This window comes from Mesoplodon bidens (genome assembly GCF_964165515.1).
Source record: "Mesoplodon bidens genome assembly, chromosome: 1".
Taxonomy (NCBI): domain Eukaryota; kingdom Metazoa; phylum Chordata; class Mammalia; order Artiodactyla; family Ziphiidae; genus Mesoplodon; species Mesoplodon bidens.
This window is the reverse complement of record NC_138176.1, coordinates 16,389,986-16,412,289: the sequence shown is the minus strand read 5'-3', so window position 1 is coordinate 16,412,289 and position 22,304 is coordinate 16,389,986. Positions and strand designations below refer to the sequence as shown.

Sequence of the window (22,304 nt, the reverse complement as noted above, 5' to 3'; positions counted from 1 at the left end):
GCCCCAGGCAGGCCGCGGCCTCTCGGTGCCTCTACCGCCCCCGCGGCGTGTGGCCCCCGCGGCGCAGGGCCGGCCTGGCCTGGCTGGGCGCCCCACCCCCGGGCCGCGGCGGCGCCCCCTGCAGGCCGCGGCGGGCAGAGCGGGCGGAAGGAACCCGAGCCGAGCTGCCACCGTGTCCGAGCAGGAGCCGCCGCCGCCGCCGCCAGAGTGCCGCGGGCCCAGAGTCCGCCTGGAACGCCCTCCTCGCCGCCCGCCACGTCGCAGCGCCCGCCGGAGCCGCCTCGCCGCCCGCGCACACCCGAAGCGGCCGGGCCGGGCCCGCCTCGGCCCTCTGCTCGTCCTCCCCGCCCCGCACCGGCCTTCACTCTGGAGCGGCCCCGGCAGCCGCAGCAGGGGCGGCGGCGGCGGATCGAGGAGCTCTCCAGGTCGTCCCGGGAGAGGCTGCTGCAGTCCCGGGACAGGATGTTCTCCAAGTTCACCTCCATCCTGCAGCACGCCGTGGAGGCGGTAAGGCCTCGGGCTGCGGGCGCACGACAGGCCGGGGATGGCGGCCGGCCTACGCTCCTCCGCCGGCCCCGGGAGAGCCCGGCGGCCTCGGCACGGCCCTCGGCGTCCCCGGCCCCGCGGAGGGGCGAGGCCCGGGGCGGGCGCCGCGGGGTCGGGCGGGCGCCGGGGCCTCGGGCCTGGCTCCGAACGGACCCCCTGCCCTCCTTCCTGCTCCGGGCGGGCGTGGAGCCCTTTCCTTCGCTCAGGAGGGTGGGCGGGGGTCCCCGGCAGGACCGGCCCCCCGGCCCGGGTCGGGGGTCGCCCGATTCCTCCGGTGGGGACAAGGGGAGTCGGGGAGCACCTGGCAGGGCCACAGGGCTCTCCCCCGGACTCCCTGGCCGTTAACCTCAAGTGGTTAGCGTTGACCAAGACAAAAGAAACGGCCTAACACTGCTTGGGTTTGTTTTGTTTTTGGGGGGTGGGGAGGCAGGAAGGGGTGCTCTTGCGGGGGGCGCGGCTCTGGCGAGGAAGCAGCCCACCCGACCCGGTTTCGTAGTCTGGCCAGCTCTTGCTTTCACGGGCCTTGCGGCCGAACTCAGCCGGACCTTACTGATTGATGTGAAATAGGCGTTTGGAGGGTCTCATCGAGGGCGCTTTAGACAGCTTCCGAGCCCTCACACAGCACCGGGACCATCTGTTTCCTTTCACCTCTTCCTTTACTGGACGCTCGTCGTTTTTCCTTCAATTGTGCCCTCCTTTGAGGGTTTTAGACACAAGCATAGGGAGACATTACTCAAATATCCTAACGCTAATAAAAGAGAAGTAACTAACAGGAAGATGTCTCCCTGCTGTTTCAGTGAAAGGGGTCGAGTTGCTTTACTCTGGTTGTTTTGCTTTACGCTGGAAGAATTGCCCAAATTGAAAAGTGCACCCTGTGAAGTTCATAACAAGTGCAGTTTTGCTAGACGTGTTACTTTGCTAGTTTTAAAAATGTCCTTCTCTTTCTATGTTCAGTTTGAGTGATACAGCACATTCAAATCTACACAACTTTAAGGGAAAAAAACCCAAAACCCAATTACAATAGAACAGTTTTTCTGGCCAGATAAAAATAGAATGGATTTTTAAAACTCAGTAATGGAAACAAAACTTCGATACAATTTTTATTTTAAGTGCTGTGTGGGAAATGTTTAAGAGTCATTTTAGCTCTACTACAAGTTCTTGAGAAAATGAGTGTATCAAATCAAGCAAGACAGGGTTTTTCGTAGATGAAGAGCAGTATTACTGTCAACTGGGAGATGAGAGTTTTTGACTTTAGGGCAACTTTTAACTTTCCTTTCTTGGCTTCTCCACAATCAATCTACAGCACCTTATTTTAAGAATTCAACTGAAATTTATTTTTTTTAAGTGATACTTAAATTTTATATTATTCCTTAACTTAAAGTACTAAGAATCATTTAATTTTTAACACTGAATACAGCTAAATACTGAGATAATTGGGAATAAAAATTTATTACATTATTTATATTCTTTACTAATTCAGGCTGATATTTACAGACATAAGTAGTTAGAAAAAGAAAGATGGCTTTCATGCTCTCCCAGTAAAGACTCATTTTTGTCCAGAGGCCTGTGTTCTCTGTCTGCGTTATCTTTTTATAACTGTATATGTTAGCACCTACCAGATTATCCATGTAAATTGTCTGACTCTGGCACTGTGATATCCAGGTTCTCTACTTTGCTGAGGTTAGTGAGCAAAAGTTAAGAGTGGATTATATTCACCTGGTCCTAGGAGTTAATGCATTGCATTTAGAAAAGTAATGTTTTTATTTGCTTAGCAGTAATGTTTTCAGCTGTGATACTTCCCAGTTTACCTTGATAAGAGGTTAAATCTTATGAAAAACTTTTGGCATACTTTTTTTTCTCCCCTTTTAGCATTCTCTTGGGAATGAACTCATATGTAATGCTGAATAAGCCACCTTTGTGGTATTTGAAGAATATATTTTTTTCCTAGCCCAAGATTGGTTTACATTTATTCAGTTCTATTTCTTTATTTGCTTGACATTTTTTTCTGTGTACTAATCTTACCATTCCTCAGTTTATTTCATTAGCTTTTCTCTGTACTCCTTTTAATTTGTATGCCCAATTAGCATTTTCTGATACAGTATTGCAATTATCATAATTATCAGGATTCTACAGAGATGGGAGATAATCCTATATGCAGATGCTGACATGACCTTTTTTCGGTTGTGTCATTGTGTGAATCTCGAATGTTTTCTCAACCGTTTTGGTATTATTACCTACTAGGTTTCTTTCTTTTTTCTTTTTTAATTAATTAATTAATTTTTGGTTGCCTCGTGTGTTCATCGCTGCGCGCGGGCTTTCTCTAGTTGCGGCGAGCAGGGGCTACTCTTTGTTGTGGTTCGCGGGCTTCTCATTGCTGTGGCTTCTCTTGTTGCGGAGCATGGGCTCTAGGCACGGGGGCTTCAGTAGTTGTGGCTCATGGGCTCTAGAGCGCGCAGGCTCAGTAGTTGTGGCGCATGGGCTTAGTTGCTCCGCGGCATGTGGGATGTTCCTGGACCAGGGATCGAACCCGTGTCCCCTGCATTGGCAGGAGGATTCTTACCCACTGTGTCACCAGGGAAGTCCCTTCCTAGGTTTCTTGATTCAATTGGATCAGCCTTCAAATGGTTTTTTAGGGTCAACCAGATACAGATTCATTGAAATGGGGTTTAAGTGTAGAGTTTTCCTTATTGTTTAATTAATGGTTTCTTCACATTTCCTGTTAACTACTTAACAAGGATGAAATACAACTAAGATGTTTTCAAAGATCAGTATTTGAAGATGTGTTATTAAGCTGATAGACTGCATTTTGAATTTAGGAGAGAAATTCACACCTTGATCAAAAACAAAAACTGTAATGTAACTCTTGCCTCCTGTTTCAGAAATGACAGTTTTCCCTCAGCATACAAATGATTGGCCAGTAAGAGTTACGAAATGAATCTGTTCTTTTAGCCAGTTGTCACATGTCACATGTCTGAAATCAGGCCTCCCATGTAGTTCTGAGGTGGATCATTTTAGTACAGCTTCTCCAAAGGATAAATAAAACACCTTCCATACAATTCAACATTTGTTGAGGGCCTTTGTCTATGTGAGGTTATCTGCCAGGGACTAATATCTTTTAAATTCCAGTCAGTTCCATCCTTGAGGGCAGATTTATTCCAAGAGGATAAAGGGCAGTGTCAGGAGAGAAAGTTTCATCTACCTTAACTAATTAATTCAATGGAAGTCACCTTTCAGAATTTGAATGCAACATTTTCTTTTTAAATTATAGTTGAGTTAATGATGATTGTTGGGACCAGCAATTCCTTAAAAATCTACTCTGCACTAGGAATTAAAACTTCAGATGAAACATATGTAGTGTTTTCTTAAGTGTATTCTTTTCCAACAAGTGATCTTTAACTTTAGTCCTTTAGTCATTCAGTAAATATTTTATGAGCCCACCAAGAAAGCATGGCACAGTGCGAGTTCACAGTAAGAATGCATTGGGAGACAAAACAAAACACTGGTTAAAGTACAAGCAGTGCACAAGAGTGTGGCCTAGCCCCTAGAGCCAGTCAGAGTAGGGTTCCAGGCTTGCCTCCGTCCCTTGCTTTTTCACTAGACAAGTTACTTAGTCTTTGTACATTTCAATTCCTCATTGTAAAATGGAAATAATTGTATCTATCTGATAGAATTGTTGTGAAAATTAGAATGAGATTGTGTATGTGAAGTGCTTAATGCAGTGCCTGGCACACAGTAAGTGCTTAATAAATGTTAATTATTATTATTATCTGGATGATTGTTCAGCCAGTGAGTTCTATAGGAGGAGGGGAGTAAACACTTAGGGTTGGAGTAGTTGCAGAAGGCTCCCTGGAGGAAGTGAGACTTGAGCTGGACTTTGAAGAGGCAGAGAAGATAGGATGGGCGTCTGGAAAGTTGCAGCGGAGAAGAAGCATTTTAAAAGATCTGGGCATGGAATGTTCATGATACATACATGTGAGACTGCAGATGTGGCTTTGAGAACACTAGTTCTCATCTGAGTTATCAATGTAGATAGGTCCTTTTGTGTGGTAGGCATTACAAGTAGTGTTTCCTTGGGCAGGTCAGTTAATGACTCAGGGTCTTAGAGTTTATTGTGAGAATTTAAGACCACATGGTGAATGTAAACTTTGTAGCACTGTGCCTGGCACATAGCTACTCATTAAATGGTAGCAACTGCTGTTTATTCACTCAATAAACGGTACTGAATGCTTACTATTTGCCATCATTGACTTGGAAACTGGGGATTCAGTGATGAGCAAGATGATATAATCTTTGTAAACTCATTGAGTTTACAATCTAGTGGAGAAGATGGATAACTCAGCAATTACAAACATGGGATAAGGGCTGGGAGAGAGTGAGCAGTCAGTCAGGGAGCGGGTGCCACAAATGTGTTTGGAAAGGACTAACCTTGGCAGGAAGTCTGGCAAGACTTCTCAGGGAAAGTGATATCCAGGTTAGATATTCAGGTCAGTTTTTGGTTGAGATAGTTATCGATCGCATGAATTTTCAAAAATTTAATCTCTGTACTGTAAGAAGTTAACTCACATTAGAATCCCCTCATGCTGATTCACACATCTTTTTTTTTTTTTTTAACCCAGAGTGTAAATGTTTTTAGGTAATGATAAAACATATATTTTGCATGTTATAATTTGAAATGAAAGAGGCATGTTTACTAGGAAGTTTTACCTAAATAAGAAAATTTATTCATGTTTGAACAAGATTGTTACTAAATTATTAGCAATTTAGAACTGTTTCACTGGCTCCGTAAATAGGTTTCTTATTTAAAGCAAATTTCTGCAAGAGATTCACAAGTAAGCAACACCATCCTGCTTTGAATTTGACTGTAACAGCAAAGACCCAGACACAAATCATTTAAGACCTCTGATTTAGTAACTCTCCTTGTAAATAGGGTTAAATCCCCTGGGTGAAATAATCTGGAACAAGGATGCTGTAATTCCATATATACCCTGGAAATTCCCTTGGAAAAATTTAACAAGTCATAATATTTACACATAAGAAACTAGGTACATTTTTTGAAACACCAAATTTCATTTGGGTTTGTCCCAATTGTTAATACATAATTAATTAATAATAATTGTTAGCACTACATAAAGTTGGTGTGTGAAAAACCAGGCCCAAAAAACAAGAGAAATTTTATGTGTTTTGAGGAAGATTCTAAAAATAAGTAGCTGATTAAAACAGACTTTTTAATCTAAAAATTTCAGGAAGATTATTTTCCCAAGTTAATTCTTTCTTTCCTATTTTTCTTTTTAATTGTTTTCTCAATCTCCTACAAGTTATTTCTTTCCCCATGTTCTTGAAGTATATAATCCCAAAGGTTTTAACTCCTTTGTTAAAGATCTTAAAGTCTTTAAAAATTTTTCATAGCATTCTATTTGGAAATAAGATGAATATTTATGTTTTCTTAATTCAGTACTATTCAGAGTGGTACGAATACGCACATATGAAAAAGCTAGCGTTAAGATGTTGATGATTGCTGAAAATTTTTCAGGTCCATTTTTTTCCTAAGTACAGTTCATCCTCTGGATTGAAACACTTAAGACATCATGACCAATGTTTATAATTTGCTCAAGAGTTTGGAAATTGTTTTGACAGGGTTTCGAACTTTGAGGTCCCTCCAGGAGACTCCAAGAAATGAAAATGGAACAAGTAGAAGTATAGGAGTGACATGACCTCTTCTTAGGTCATCTGTTTAGATGAATATATGAAAATGGACGACTATGCTGCCATAGTTTAGGTTCCCAAAATAGAAACCTATTTGTTCTTTTTTTTATATAAATTTATTTATTTTATTTATTTTATTTTTGGCTTGTTAGGTCTTCTTTGATGCATGTGGGCTTTCTCTAATTGTGGCAAGCAGGGGCTAATCTTCGTTGCATTGCGCAGGCTTCTCGTTGTGGTGGCTTCTCTTGTTGCGGAGCGTAGGCTGTAGACGCATGGGCTTCAGTAGTTGTGGCACGCCGGCTTCAGTAGTTGTGGCTCGCAGGCTCTAGAGTGCAGGCTCAGTAGTTGTGGCGCACGGGCTTAATTGCTCTGCGGCATGTGAGATCTTCCCAGACCAGGGCTCGAACCCATGTCCCCTGCATTGGCAGGCGGATTCTTAACCACTGCGCCACCAGGGAAGCCCGAAACCTATTTGTTCTTAAGTAAACTGGGTCAACTCTGTACTTTCTGACCAGAATTTATGTTGATACTAGGACTGAGAGAGAGTTCTCTCTCTCTTTCTCTCACTCTTTTTAAGGGCAAGAAAATGTTTTAGAAGGTACATCCAAATCTTTTTCTATCCATTTAACACCCATTTGAAATACTTGTAAATTTGCTATGAGATGGCTGAAGGGATATAATTTTGGTCTTCAAACTTCTGAAGTAAATTTCAAAATTAAAATGTAAAACATTTTTGACTTTGTGGAATTTAAATTGGTAGTGTCTTTTTCATGTAGTTGTTTTGCTAAAAATATGCACTGCCTAATCTAGGCTTGAAAAGAAAAGATTCACTTCTGTATGTCATTGAAAATACGGAACAGTTTTAATCCGATTACAGGGTTGACTTTGGTGATGTGTAACTAATCACATAGCAGCCTTTTTACTATCTTGCATTTCAAAGTCCTAGGTACAAAGATCCCTGGTTATCGATAATTCCATTTTACTGATATTTAGTAATAGAATATTGTGTTGTCACGTAACGCTGTTGCTTTTGAAGCCATATATATAGTAACTAGTGTCAGGGGAGGGGGAAAAATACCCAATACTATAATATAATAATAATGCTGATACATGTGTTTGTCCTCTTTCTTAATAAATCATTTTTACTTTCTTGGATTTGACTCATTTTGTTTCTCTTTGATATTGACATAAAGAATCAAATTAGAAGCAATTATACTCCAATAAAGTTGTAAAAAAAAAAAGAATCAAATTAAAGCTCACCCCTTATTCTTATGCTGCTTTTGCATCATTAGTAGACAAATACAGAGTTATACTTAATGGGAAACTTTTAATGCCATTTTCTTAATTGCTGTGGTCTTTTTGTTTGTGTTTGTGTAGCTTGCACCTTCTCTTCCTTTACAAGAAGATTTTGTTTATCACTGGAAGGCAATTACCCATTACTACATAGAGACTTCGGGTAAGAAACAACGCTAATATTAATTAAACAGAAAATTTGTGAAATGCTAAAATACATTTCAAACTAGTTTTCAAAGTTATTTTACAGTAAACTTATAAACAATTTATTTTACTTTTAATTACTCTCGTAGATTCATTCAAAAGTATATCTGTTGAACACTTACTATGTGTAAGCGTTGTTCTAGGCACTGGGAAATATAACAATCAAACAGACAAAACTCTCTGTCCTAACAGAGCTTATGTATTGATTGGGAGGAAGCGAACAATAAATAGACAAGTATACATAGTGTGTCAGATGATAAGTGCTAAGGAGAAGATGAAGCAGGCTAAAAGGGATAGAGGTGTGTGTTGGGGAGTGGGGGTCAGGGGCAGATGGCTGTTTAAGATTACAGAAAGCCTTGTTGCCCCAGGTGACTTCTGAGCTGAAGTCTGAAGGAGGAGGAAGCAAGCCTGGGGGCACGTGGGGGAGAAGTTCCAGGAGAACACCCAGCGCACAAACCCTGGGGCTGGAGCGTGCAGCACTTGGCTTATACTAGGAACCACAAGGAAGTGTGGCTAGAGCAAGTGAACAAGGAGGGAAATGGGAGGAGGTGACAAAAGACAGGTGAGGGTGCAGCCTCACACAAGGCCTTGTCAGCCATTGTAAGGGCTTTGGCTTTTACTCTAAGATGGGAAGCCGTTAGAGGTGTAACATAATCTGGTTTAAAGGAATCACTTTGGCTTCTGTGAGAAAATTAGATTGAAAGTACGCAGAGGTGAAGCCGGCAGAACAGTTAGGGGACTATTGCAATGGTCTGAGAGATGACGGTGGCTCAGACTAGGGTGGAGGTGTAAGAAGTGATTGTCCTCTGGGTATACTTTGAAGAAAGCTTTGTTGGTGCATTGAATCTTGGGTATGAGAGTAAGAGTCATGCATAACTCCAAATGTTGGGGCTCAGGCAGTTGGAAAAATAGGAGGGCCACTCACTGAGAATGGGGAGACTGTTGGGGGAGCAGGTTTGTGAGGCACTGTGGACATGTTTAGTTTGAGACGCCCATTATATATGCAATTGGATATGTCAAGTAGACAGTAGGAAATAGGAATCTGGAATTTAGGGTAGAGGCCTAAACTAGACATATGGAATTGAGACTCATCAGCATGTAAGTAGGATTTAAAGCCTTGAGACTGGGTGAGATTATCTAGGGATAGCTAAGGATAGATGGAAGAGGGAAAGTGTTCAGGAACTAAGCCCCTGCACTCAATGTTTAGAGATTGGGAAAATGAGAATGATAGCAAAGGAGATTTTGCTTTTGCCAGTTCGGTAGCAGACAGCCAAGAGAGAATGGTGTGTAGAAGCTGGAGGGGGAGAGAAGGATCCAAGTGTCAAATGATGTCAAGCTGATGAAGGCTAGGAACCGATCATTGGATTCAGCCATGAGGAGCTCATTAGTGGTCTTGATAAGAGCCCTGTTAATAGCAAGGAAGAGAGAGGAGACCTGATTGGAGGAAGTTTCAGAGAAAATGGACAGAGAGCATACATAGACAGTGTGTGAAGACTGCTCTCTTGAGGAGTGTTAGTGGAAAGGGGGGCCGAGAAATGGAGCAACAGCCCCAGGGGAGATGTGGTATTGAGGGGGTTTTAAATTTTTTGTAAAGATGGAACATACTGGAATAATCTAGTGGAGAAGGAAAGGTAGGTACGAGAGTCATATGAGATCATTTCTGAGCCCTATCCTTAAGTTGGCAAGTGGGGTATGGGATCCGAGTGCGTTAGTGGAGGCTTAGCCTTCATAGACTTGTGGACAGTTCATCCATAAAATTAAGGCAGAAAGAAGAACATATGGGTGTAGATTCAGGAAAGGGGTAGACATGGTGTAGGGAGTCTTTGGAAGTTATTTTCTGGTTGCTTCAATTTTTCTTAGTGAGTAGACTGAAGAGTGAATATGGGGAAATGTGAATAAATTAGGTCAAAGGTTGGCAAAATTTTTCTGTAAAGTGTCAGATAGTAAATATTTTAGGCTTTGTAGGCCACGCAGTCTCTGTTGCAACTATTCAATTCTGTTGTTATCGTGCAAAAGCAGCCATCAACAATAAATAAAAGAATAGCATTCTTTTGTTCCAGTACAACTTTATTAAAACAGATGGCAAGCCTGGGTTTGTCGCATGAGCTGAAGTTTGGCAACCTCTGAAGTAAGGAAATAGAGTAGCCTTGCTACATAGCACTATGGGCTCCCTTGAGGAATGTATAGGTAAATGCTAGTGGATGTGCAGATTGGACACATGTTTTTTAACTGAAAGGAAACATGAAAAAAAAAAAGTTGATCTGATAAGCTGATGTGGTCATAGATAATTCTTCTTTAAAAGAAAGAAATTCTTCATATTTGTATAGTAAGTGAAAATCAGACTATCTATATCTATATATACACCTTTAAGTGTAAAATATAATTTCTACCTTAATTTGGATGTTTAGACAGCAGATCTACAGAAAAGTGTTTTGAGAGGAGCTGCCTTTTCAAATGACTATTCTTAGCCCTTGTGAATTTTTCACCCCTCCATGGTCTTAAGGAAATGCTTTACAGGAAAGCCTGTGAGTTCTTGCTTTAAATGATTTTTTTTGCAGTCTCGTAGCAAAAACAAGTGTGTACATTACAATAAAGTATGGGACAAAAAGGTGCATCAGGCACAGAGAGAGAAGGAAGAAGGGAGAAATAGGAAGCAGTGTCTGACCTGGACTTTAAAGGATGAGCAGTAGGCTTTGAGGTAGATGAGGAGGGCAAGGGCATTTCAGGTAGAAGGAATAGCTTATGCAAAGGCACAGGGAGCTAAACATGGTTTGGGATGAGAGTGGACGGCAGAAACTAGATCTTCTTGAGAGCTAGGATTTTAATCCTGTCAAGTCAAATTTACAGTTTATTTATTTCTCAAAAAAAAGTCTTTTTGATTATTTTTCTCCATAAATAAGTGTAATCAGACCATGCTTAAATATTCTTTCCTGGAATGTTTATATAAAGTCTGCAGTAAAACAGATGAAAAAACATTTTTAAAACGCAGATTTCAAATAAAATTACACACTTTTTTGTTAGCCCTAGGCTACTCATTTTAGAAGAATATGAAGTAAGACATCATAAGTTAACATTTCTTGAATTCTTACCATGCGCTAAGGCACTGGGCTTTACACAGAATATTTCGTTGAAATCATACGACAGCACTTACTGGTGTTGATTAACTCCATTTTACAGAAGTTGGTGCTGAGGCTTAAACAGTTTGCCCAGGTCATCCAGCTAAAAGTGGCAGAGCCAAGATTTGAATTCAAGTTGTCCAACTCCAGGTCTCATGCTCTTAACAGCTGTCCCGTACTATATCAAATTTGGTACATATATGTCCTCCTGGGAAACGAGTGACTCTTCTCTTTCCATTGTTTTCTCCATAAGGCTTTAGTATTCTGGTTTAGTCTGTGTGTGTGTATATATAATACATACATGTGCATATGCACAGACAAAGCTTTAAATCAACAGATACATAGTATACCAGGATTGTGTAGTATAAACTGTAGCAGTACTAAGTAAAGGAGAATAGAGACGTAAATAGAGACGTAAAAAAGAACTTGTCATTCCCTAATATATTTTGTATTTAGACATTCTATAAAACTTCACATTTTATTGAGAGTAATTTAACCCTTATGTAATAAAGATAGGTGAGTAAAACCATGTGTTTTTGATATATAAAAAGTATCCATGAATTTTTATTTTGAAAAATCAATATTTTATAAGAATTCTCCTGAGAAGCAGCTTTTACTTTGGGAGTAGGTATTTGCTAATGAGAGGAGATGTCAGAAATTTTTAATAGAGGGATTTTCTTTGGGGTCCTCATGTTTCCAAATCTGGAGATGAATTGGGGACAGTAAGGGCATTGTTACAAGGCAGTGCAGCAGTGATCAAAAACAGAACCTGTCCTCTCCTCATATCCTACATTATTCAGCTTAACATTCACGGCCAACCTGTTTCTATATAAAGAGACCAAAAGTTTAGATCTTCTAAACTGGCTAATTGAAAAAAAATTTTTTTTAATTATAAGTGGGTACAAAATTCTGATGTTACTTATGTTTTTTTCTGATCGTGTTCCATTCCCCATATAAATGGCTCCTTTTCTGAATTACTTTGCGTGAATATTAGCTTATAGACTATCTTTCAGAATATAGATTGTTTTTGAATAAGATATAAGCCTCACTTAAGTGTGTGTAGTTCAGATTTTTCTGTTTGAATAGGAACAGGGAAATACAAAGAGTATTTTAGGTGCAAATGTGCAGATAAAAATGTTTGAAAATTTGATGAACGTTTTTATTGTTTAGATGATAAAGCCCCGGTGACAGATACAAATATTCCATCTCATCTGGAACAGATGTTGGTTATCTTGATACAAGAAGAAAGTGAACGGGAATTTGGAGAGACGGGGCCATGTATGGAATATTTACTTCATCACAAGATCTTGGAAACGTTATATACCTTAGGGAAAGCTGATGTAAGTTCCTAATCCACGTGACGTTCTTGGGCATGTAATATATGTATTCATGTTTTAGAGGTAAAGAAGCTGCCAAGCACTAAATTTAATTGTAGAGTTGTGTGTTAAGTATGGCAGGATTCAAGTCAGTATGTGGGAAAAAAAGAAAATTGTATGGCCTCTGTGAACATGACTTTCCATAGATATAGCGAAGCTCCCAGATGCTCTAGACAACAACTGGTACTTGGCTGCTTAGAATTACAGTGTAAACATGTGTGAAAATAAACTCAAGTGCAGACGCTCAGAATCAAAGGAAATGAGTAGGAACCCAGTGAAAATTGGGTTACAAAAATAGGAAGTATTTTTCATAATCCTGAAAGAAAATGTCACTGATTATTCTGACATTAACTCTACTGATGAGTGGAGCCAGTTTCAAGTAAGTCTCTGGTTAATCTTCCTCCTCTTTAAAAACTAGGAGGTGATCGCCAAGGGGCCTCCCCCAGCTCTAAAAATCTGTGTTTCTGTTCTGTGAATTTCTGTAATACATGATGTGAAAATCAAACTAGAAAAACCCCAAACTAATAGACGTGTTTAAACACCAAATAGAATTATGAAGTAGTATTGAAGACAGTTTCCTTTTAACTAAATCTGTAATACTCCGTTTCATTTCTAGGTTAAATTCATTCTATTTATATTTTCTAGGCAACATGTTTGCTCCCTAACGTCCTCCGATTCATTCCCCTCCTGCCTTCTTTTTCCTGTTCTGTGGAGAGAGGGGTTATGCAACATTATGTTGAACAAATATTAGTTGACTTTTGCGCAAATATTAGTAATTACACTACTAGGAAATTTAGTTTGATATTGGTGATTATAAGTATTGTGTTTCACCTGAATAATTGAAGGTATTTGCTATCTTAAAATATTATTGTGCTTAAGATTATAGCTTATGCTATTTTCAGATAATGTGTCTATGATGATGTTTTGGAAATACTTCTTTTGTGACTATATTTTAAATCTGAGGCAGAATAAGCAGGTTAACTATAGAACATATAACCTTGTTAACTCTTACTCTCTTAATCTACAACATGAGTGATCGTCAGGTTTACCTACTTTTCAGCAAATATTTAAAACAATTGGCATGTTATCAAAACTTATTTATTAAATATTCATTGCCTATAATAATCATAATGTAAATAATTTTGCAACTAATTTAGAACAACATTGTTAGAATAAATCACAGCAGTTTATACATAGGATTCCTTTATTTACATAATATGTGTTAGAAGGCTTTATTACTCCTACACGTGTATGATGGAAGGTTATTGATTACCTGTCATTACCGTAAGCGATAAGATTCCGCCTTTGCTTTGGCTGGGGAGTTTCCTGTTACCCTAGCATTTAGAATATAAACAGGTTGGCATTGCCTGAACCAAACTCCAGTCTCCATGGCACATTATCACCAGGCTATTTGTAATTACATCAGCCTGTGTCTCATATGCTATATTATAGTCCCAGATGTGATTTTATTTATGCAATACCAGTCAGTAATAATTTGATGGAGAATTTTATTCTGATAAAGTCATTAACTGGCTAATTGCATTGATTTTTGAAGGTGGAATATATTCACGTACATTGCCTCTCCTATTTTTTAAGCTTTTGAGTAAGTATGTTTGCATTGTCTGTTTTTTTCTTGTTTGCTTTTCTTTTCTTCTATCCCTAGTGTCCTCCGGGGATGAAACAGCAGGTTTTGGTGTTCTATACCAAACTTCTGGGGAAAATCCGGCAGCCACTACTTCCACATATTAACGTGCATAGGCCAGTGCAGGTATTTTGTTCCCTTTACACAAAACTTTTTAGTTTGCTTCTTTTTGTATAGAAATAATTTTATATAATTTTTCTAAAATAACATGCAAATTAGCAAATACTTGAGCTTTCTTTATGCATGACGATGTATTAAATGCACTTCATGTCTTTATATTTCTCTTTTAAAATTTTATACATTAGCTTTACCATTTACTTATTTCCATGACATCTCAAGGAGAGTTTATTATATAACTCATTAATTTTTTAGAGTAACATATTTGAAAAACCTACTACTGGCAAATTTATTTTGATAGAGGTGATTGTAAATAATGTTCTTTATGAAAAATGCAAGGTATTTGCATTATTTGAAAGTTTTAAATATCCTGAAGGTAAATGAATGGCTGTTCACATGATTATAAAAAGTAACCTAAGTTTAAACATTTGTTTTAAATTTTTTGACAGAAATTAATTCGACTGTGTGGTGAAGTCCTTGCAACGCCAACAGAAAATGAAGAAATTCAGTTTCTCTGCATTGTGTGTGCAAAGCTGAAACAAGATCCCTACTTGGTTAATTTTTTTCTGGAGGTATGGTATACTTCTTGTCAACCTTCAAAGTATGTGTGTATTAAAATTATTATGAGAATTGAATTCTGTGAATAATATTAGAAGGAATTACTTCTTTGGGAATCAGATAGCTTGTTTTACTTCCCAGAATTTTCATTTAAGAGCACTGTTTTATTTTAACCTGAAATCTCCTGAGAAAAACGATTCTCAGAGAATGTGATTGAGCCAGATGTATGGGGCAGTATAGGGGCTGGACAAATACAAAGCCAAGGCTTAGAAAGAGTACAGCTTGAAGGGCAAATCAGGGAGAGAGAAGTCACGGGAATTTATAAGCTATCATATTTTCAGCCAGACTTGCTCAAGTGCAGAGTGTGGGTAACTTGACCTGGGGTAAGGATGGTGTGTGCAGATTTGGACAAGATGCGAATTGTCACGAGTTACCTCCCCACCGTGGTGTAGCAGTTGGAATTGCTCTACTATCTTGTACTATCTTTTCATAGCTGTAGTCACCGAATCATAGTTTACATAAATCAATTGATATTTGGATTTTATTTCCAGTTTTAAATTAGAAAATAACTTTTATGAATTTCCTGCTTTCACTTACTTTTTTTCAGCAGTGAAGTCATTTAGGAATATATTAGAAAAAATGTTTTTTTTTAGTTAAAATAAGTTTTTTCTTCTTTGTTTTTTTCAGATTGAGGTATAAGTTAGAGTACAGTTCAGTCTTTCTCATCCACCATTCTATGAGTTTGACAAACACAGTCGTGTAACCACCAACACAATCAAGATATGCAGTAGCTCATCACCTTACCATATGTCCTTTCTTGGTCATCCTGTTTCCACCTCTGCCCCAAGCAGTCATTGATCTGTTTTCTGTCCTCTATTCCAGAAAGTCATAAAAATATAATCAGCCTTTTGAGTCTGGCTTTTTTTACTTCATATAAGCATTTGAGAGTCATCCATGAGTTTGGTCCTTTACATTGCTGAGTAGTATTCCACTGTATGGATGTACCACAGTTGTTTATCCATTCACCAGTTGAAGGACTTATGGGTTGTTTCCAGTTTTGGGCAATTATGGATGAGGCCACTGTAAACATTCACAGATTTTTGTATGGATTTAGATTTTCATTTCACTTGGGTAAATACCTCAGAGTCGGATTTCCGTATCATGTAGTAAGTGTATATTTGCAAAACTCATCCCAAGTGGGTTTTTCATTTTGCATCCTATGGACACTGTATGAGAGTTCTGTTGTTCCATGTTCTTGTCAGAGTGGGTGTTGTCAAGTTTTTTTTGTTTTGTTTTTAAAACTTTTAGCCATTCTAATAGATGGGTTCATTTTTTATTCACTTTATTTAATAAGTAATTCAGGATCTTATTCTGCACTCTTATTGGAGGTAGGTAAGCAATGAAGCTGCAAAATTGCATGAATTTAAATTTCTAGGTTAGTGTTAAGGACTATGAATGCCTGATTTTCATGGTATGCGTCATATTGAAAGTTTGCTTCAACATGGCTGGAATAGCCTTATGATATAAATGTATCAAATATCTTGATTGGCTAAGTGTGAGATTTTTCTTCTCAAAGTTTTTTATTAAAGTTTTCTTAGGTACCTAAGTTACTTTATTTTTTTTTAATTTTTATTTATTTATTTATATTTTGGCTGCATTGGGTCCTCATCACTGCACGCGGGCTTTCTCTAGTTGTGGCGAGTGGGGGCTACTCTTCGTTGTGGGGTGCGGGCTTCTCATCACGGTGGCTTCTCTTGTTGCAGAGCACAGGCTCTAGGCATGTGGGTGTCAGTAGTTATGGCACGCGGCCTCTAGAGTGCAGGCTCAATAGTTGTGGTGCACAGGCTTAGTTGCTCCCGCGGCATGTGGGATCCTCCCGGACCAGGGCTCCAACCCGTGTCCCCTGCATTGGCGGGCGGATTCTTAACCACTGAGCCACCAGGGAAGTCCTGATACCTAAGTTACTTTAGATGCAGTAGATTTTTTTCCAAGCTTAAGCTTTAAGGAGTTTTTCTCAGAATCTCCGAAACTTGTTTCAGAAGTACACAGCCGTAGATCAGAAGCAGGGAAAATTTGCAAGCATATGTATGCCTGCCTGTTTTCAGAGAAACATTTACATTTAGACCTCAATACCAAGAACACCTTTCTGAATTAGTGTCATGACTGCTGTAATGCAGCATGTTTATAGCACATACTTCTCCAAAGCATGAGATGGTAGGTATCTCCATTTTCTGAACTGATCAGACTACTTATACACTTTTAATGTCAGTTATTACAATCTCCCTAGCATTAGAGTTATTTATATGCATTTTATTTTTTCTTCCTGGTCAGTAAGCTCCTTGAGGACAAGGACTCTATCTCAGTAATCTTTAGGTCCCCACAGCTTCTCTGGTATCTAGCACAACGCATAGTAACTTTAATTAACTCTTATTGAATGAATGAATCTTTAGAGAAATGCAGCTTTATTATTGGTAAGTAACAGATAGTAATAGAAGTACTTTGCAGTTCTTGAGCATGTATCCCCTGAAATCTAATCTCTCTGTTCATTTATATCAGCTAATAGATACATTTGCTGTGAATTAAGTGCAGATAGTAGATGAGTTAGAAGCATTTTTGCCCTAAAGGAGTTTGTAGTCTGGTGATGAGGGTAAGACTGATGTTCAGATACTGTAATCTAAGGTAGCGTAAGGTGAGTATCATAAGAAAGATACCCCCTAATGCCCCCTAAATGTTCATAGGATGAAGAGATTACATCGGCCCTGGTCATTAGGAAAGGCGGCATGGAAGAGGTTGTCTTTGAAATGAGCCCTGACAGATGTTTAGATAGGAAGGGGTGAGCATAAATAAAGGAGTGAAGATATGAAAGTCTCTGGTGTGTTCTCATAGTTTAATTAGACCATGTGGTAAGAAAAGGGCCTAGACAGATAGGTTGGAATTGTCAAAGGCTTTGAATGGCAGGCTGAAGAGTGTACTTGCTTGCAGAGCTTTTTCAAAATGCAGATTCCTTGGAGGTTCCACCTCCAGATATTCTCATTCTGCAGGTGTAGGTGAGACCCAGGAATCTGCATTTTTATCAAGCCCCACAGAAGACCACAAGGCCAACAGTCTTGAGTCGCACTTTGAGGAACACTAGTTTAGGGAGTGAGCGCTGTTCTAGGATTATTCTTCCTCTTGCCCTTCTTATCCCAGGTGCCACTCCCAACAATAGCATTAACATTTTAGATGGAATAAAATGTTTTATATTCATAAAGACTATGATATGCAATTGACTTTATAGGAAATAGGGTAGTTGTTTGGGATATTCATGTTGTTCCTCAGCATTGTTTTCTTTTAATGTATGTGCTCTGAGCTCAATTTCTCAAGAAGATTGGTCTAAACTCTACTTTTTTTTTTTTTTTTTTTTTCGGTACACGGGCCTCTCACTGTTGTGGCCTCTCCCGTTGCGGAGCACAGGCTCCAGACGCACAGGGTCAGCAGCCATGGCTCACGGGCCCAGCCGCTCTGTGGCATGTGGGATCTTCCCGGACCGGGGCACGAACCCGTGTCCCCTGCATCGGCAGGCGGACTCTCAATCACTGCGCCACCAGGGAAGCCCTAAACTCTACTTTTAATAGTAATAAAAGTGATTTATAATAACTATCATATAACTTTGGAAGTAGAACTTTGAGTTCATTCAGCATTAATGCACTTCTGTGATGGGTGGAACACTCTGATAGGCCCTGCAGAGAAGCGGGTTTATGATGAATTCTAACTTGTGTGAGTGATTTGACTTTTGCTCTTATGTTTAAATGGAAAGCAAGATACTTTTACCTGGAAACTAAAGATTTACTTCAGTTTAGATTCTTTTTGTGTTTGGGTGTATGTGGTGGGGGGAAGGGTCACAATATTTCAAGCAAATCTTAGTTTTATCCTCAAAAACACGAGTAAGAACGCCCTCAGAGTGTTGATTTATATTTACAGAGCAGAAGTGTAAGGAAAAAACAGAAAAATCATCTTAGAAAACTGGTTTTAGAAGAGTCAACATTGGGGCAATGTATTTTTAGTAGCCCAGTGATTAGAAAACAACTAACTGCAATTGAAACTTCTTGAATCTTTTTTTTCCTCACTAACATCAGTTGTTTTCAGTAGTAGTCAAATAGTTATCGCTAATATCGTTCATTGTTTATAGTCATTGTAAAACAGTTTGTAGATCGTGTTCTGAAGAGTATCAAATGCCTATTGAATTTTTTTTTTAACATCTTTATTGGGGTATAATTGCTTTACAATGGTGTGTTAGTTTCTGCTGTACAACAGTGAATCAGCTATACATATACATATACATATATCTCCATATCTCCTCCCTCTTGCGTCTCCCTCCCTCCCACCCTCCCTATCCCACCCCTCTAGGTGGACACAAAGCACCTAGCTGATCTCCCTGTGCTATGCGTCTGCTTCCCACTAGCTATCTATTTTACATTTGGTAGTGTGTATATGTCCATGCCACTCTCTCACTTCGTCCCAGCCTCCCCTTCCCCCTCCCCATGTCCTCAAGTCCCTTCTCTATGTCTGAAACTCCTGTGTAATTTTAAAATATCTAAAACACAGTATGTTTAAGTCTGGGTATTTTCATTTGTCACAACACGTATCCATTGCTACAGTGGCTAGATATTGAATGTTAATTATAGAAAAACCCATTAAAGGGCTTCCCTGGTGGCGCAGTGGTTGAGAATCTGCCTGCCAATGCAGGGGACACAGGTTCGAGCCCCGGTCTGGGAAGATCCCACATGCCGCGGAGCACCTAGGCCCGTGAGCCACAACTACTGAGCCTGCACGTCTGGAGCCTGTGCCCCGCAACAAGAGAGGCCGCAATAGTGAGAGGCCCATGTATCGCAATGAAGAATGGCCCCCACTCGCCGCAACTAGAGAAAGCCCTCGCACAGAAACGAAGACCCAACACAAGCATAAATAAATAAATAAATAAATAAAATTTTAAAAAATTAAAATATGATTTCTATTACATAAGGCTTTTGACGTGACTCTTACAAAACATGTATTCCTTTTCAGAACAAGTTTAAATCACTGGCTTCTAAAGGAGCACCAAATACAACTTCAGAAGATGTATTAAAAGGTCAAGATTCCTTGTCAACAGATACAGGACAGTCCTGTCGGCCAGAGGAACCGTCTGGTGCTTCTGGAATGGAGCACGCAGAGTTAGAATATGAGCCTCCTGCTCCGATGGATGATCTGTCCACAGGCTTGGACAACCTCAATATCGCTGCACTGCCAGAGGCCACAGTTGCTCGTCTAAACCAGGATTACAACTTAGTGAACTCTTTGTTAAATCTTACTAGAAGTCCTGTGAGTCATCTGCTTTTCCTTTTTTCCCTCTCACACAATCTCAGTTATTTGCCTAGGGAAAAAAATCTATTTTTATTTGGGTGTAAAACTTTAAGTCCGTTTACGTTGAATTTTTCCAGACAACCTAATGTATGTCTAATTCAAGCATTGAAGAGGTATGTGTCTTTCCCCTCAGGATGGCCGAATAGCTGTGAAAGCCTGCGAGGGCTTGATGCTGTTAGTGAGTTTGCCAGAGCCAGCGGCCGTCAAGTGCCTCACGCAGAGCACCTGCTTGTGCGAACTGCTCACAGACAGGCTGGCCTCCCTGTACAAGGCCCTACCTCAGTCAGTGGATCCCTTAGATATTGAAACAGTGGAAGCAATTAACTGGGGGTAAGAGCTGCTATTTCTGTTTTCCCATAAAAGTGACTTCTTAAACCTACGCTTTTAAATCCATTTCCATTTTGCAATGATAGAAATCTTTAGTTTTGAAAAATATAACATTGCTAGTGATCATTAAACAGGATTGTAGGTTTTTTTTCTTTTTTCTTTTCTTTTTTTTTTTTTTACTGTACGCGGGCCTCTCACTGTTGTGGCCTCTCCCGTTGCGGAGCACAGGCTCCGGACGCACAGGCTCAGCGGCCATGGTTCATGGGCCCAGCCGCTCTGCGGCATGTGGGATCCTCCCGGACCGGGGCACGAACCTGTGTCCCCTGCATCGGCAGGAGGACCCTCAACCACTGCGCCACCAGGGAAGCCCCAGGATTGTGTTTTGAGGCTGTTTTAAAGTTTGTTATCAGGAGTGAACTGGCGCGGGAACAGTCCATCTGTTACAGAGTTAAGCTATTTTCCCTCTGTCTGTTAATAGTGATCAATTACGACCTTAACTGTGTTAAGATCAATAACTTTATCTGACTATATTTTTTAAAAACAAAAAACCCTGAGAGAAGGAATCTTCTCTTTTATAAATCGGTTCCACTGCCCCTGGGGCCGTCTCATAGCTCATGGCCTGCCTGTGTGGAACCTCGCCTCCTACCTCTTTGTTTCACCCCTTCCCCCCAGCTTTTAGGGCTCCCCCCTTGATTCTCATATGAAAATATTATTGAGGAATATTTATAAGTTATTAAAAACTGTAAAGCAGCATAAATAAAATTACCCATAATCCCACCACCTGTAAGCAGTCTAACATTTTGACATAATAACCTGTTATTGTTTCTCTGCATTTTTAACCCTGCTTTGGTTCTTACTTGTTTTTTTCCATCTATATTCTGTTAACATCTGCCAGACCCACTTGTTAACTTTACTACTGGGTGGTATTTTAAGGCAGGAAGAGAAGCAAACCAGTTATTTCCTTTTTTTTTTTTTTTTTTTGTGGTATGGGGCCTTGCCCTGTTGTGGCCTCTCCCGTTGCGGAGCACAGGCTCCGGACGTGCAGGCTCAGCTGCCATGGCTCACGGGCGCAGCCGCTCTGCGGCACGTGGGATCCTCCAGGACCGGGGCACGAACCCGCATCCCCCGCATCGGCAGGCGGACTCTCAACCACTGCGCCACCAGGGAAGCCCCAGTTATTTCCTCTTGCAGTCTCTTCTTTATGTTTCTTTCCTTCCATCCTAGTGGCTGAGAACCTCCGACTTTTCATTTCTGTTACTTGGTCAAATTTATGGTGGAAATATGGGGACCTATCTCAATGGTTTTTCTGCTGCAGCTCCATTCTGCTTCAGGCTCTCTCCACTTAATGAGTGAAAATTATTCACAACTTTCATTTAAAAGGTTTTCTCTTATCTTTGGCTTTTATTTACAAAACGCTCTTCTGATTGTCATCCAGCATTGCCTGTGTAAATGTATCATACTGTGTGTTCATTCACGTGCCTTCATCTCCCCTTTTGTACTGAACTGGATTAATGCTTTCGGATAACTTTGGACTTCACATTTCTTCTGTGTCCTATAGCTTGGACTCATATAGTCATAAAGAAGATGCTTCCGCATTTCCAGGAAAACGAGCCTTAATTTCATTTCTCTCCTGGTTTGATTATTGTGATCAACTCATAAAGGAAGCACAAAAGGTTTGAATATTTCGTTGTTTTTTACTGATAACTTAAAACTATAAATATCAACTAAGTAAAATTTGAACCCTCAATTTATATTTTTGAATATGTCTTAATTGTCTTAGGATAGCACAGTTAGTAGTTTATATCCCTAAGTATATCTTAATTGTCTTAGGATAGCACAGTTAAATAAATAAAATGAAATAAACCCCCCAAAAGTTTATAAATACGTGTGTGTGTGTGTGTGTGTGTGTGTGTGTGTGTGTGTGTGTGTGTGTGTGTGTGTGTGTGTGTGTGTGTGTGTGTGTGTGTGTTAATTACAGCTCTGGAATAAATCGAAGTTCAAGTTCTGCCCATATGTTTCTTTAAGTATTATAGCATAACCCTT

The 22,304-nt window shown here is 40.0% G+C and overlaps 1 protein-coding gene across 1 annotated transcript in view; it reads left to right on the top strand.

Annotated features, from left to right (window-relative positions):
* Positions 1-211: 211 nt before the first annotated feature.
* Positions 212-22,304, top strand: part of FHIP2A (FHF complex subunit HOOK interacting protein 2A) — a 36,415-nt gene continuing 14,322 nt past the window's right edge. The window contains exons 1-8 of the mRNA XM_081225022.1: positions 212-507; positions 7,627-7,705; positions 12,033-12,202; positions 13,902-14,006; positions 14,447-14,569; positions 19,599-19,892; positions 20,068-20,264; positions 21,820-21,934. Of these exons, the coding sequence (XP_081081148.1) occupies positions 463-507; positions 7,627-7,705; positions 12,033-12,202; positions 13,902-14,006; positions 14,447-14,569; positions 19,599-19,892; positions 20,068-20,264; positions 21,820-21,934 (1,128 nt within the window). The 5' untranslated portion in view covers positions 212-462. The remainder of the gene's footprint in view (positions 508-7,626; positions 7,706-12,032; positions 12,203-13,901; positions 14,007-14,446; positions 14,570-19,598; positions 19,893-20,067; positions 20,265-21,819; positions 21,935-22,304) is intronic.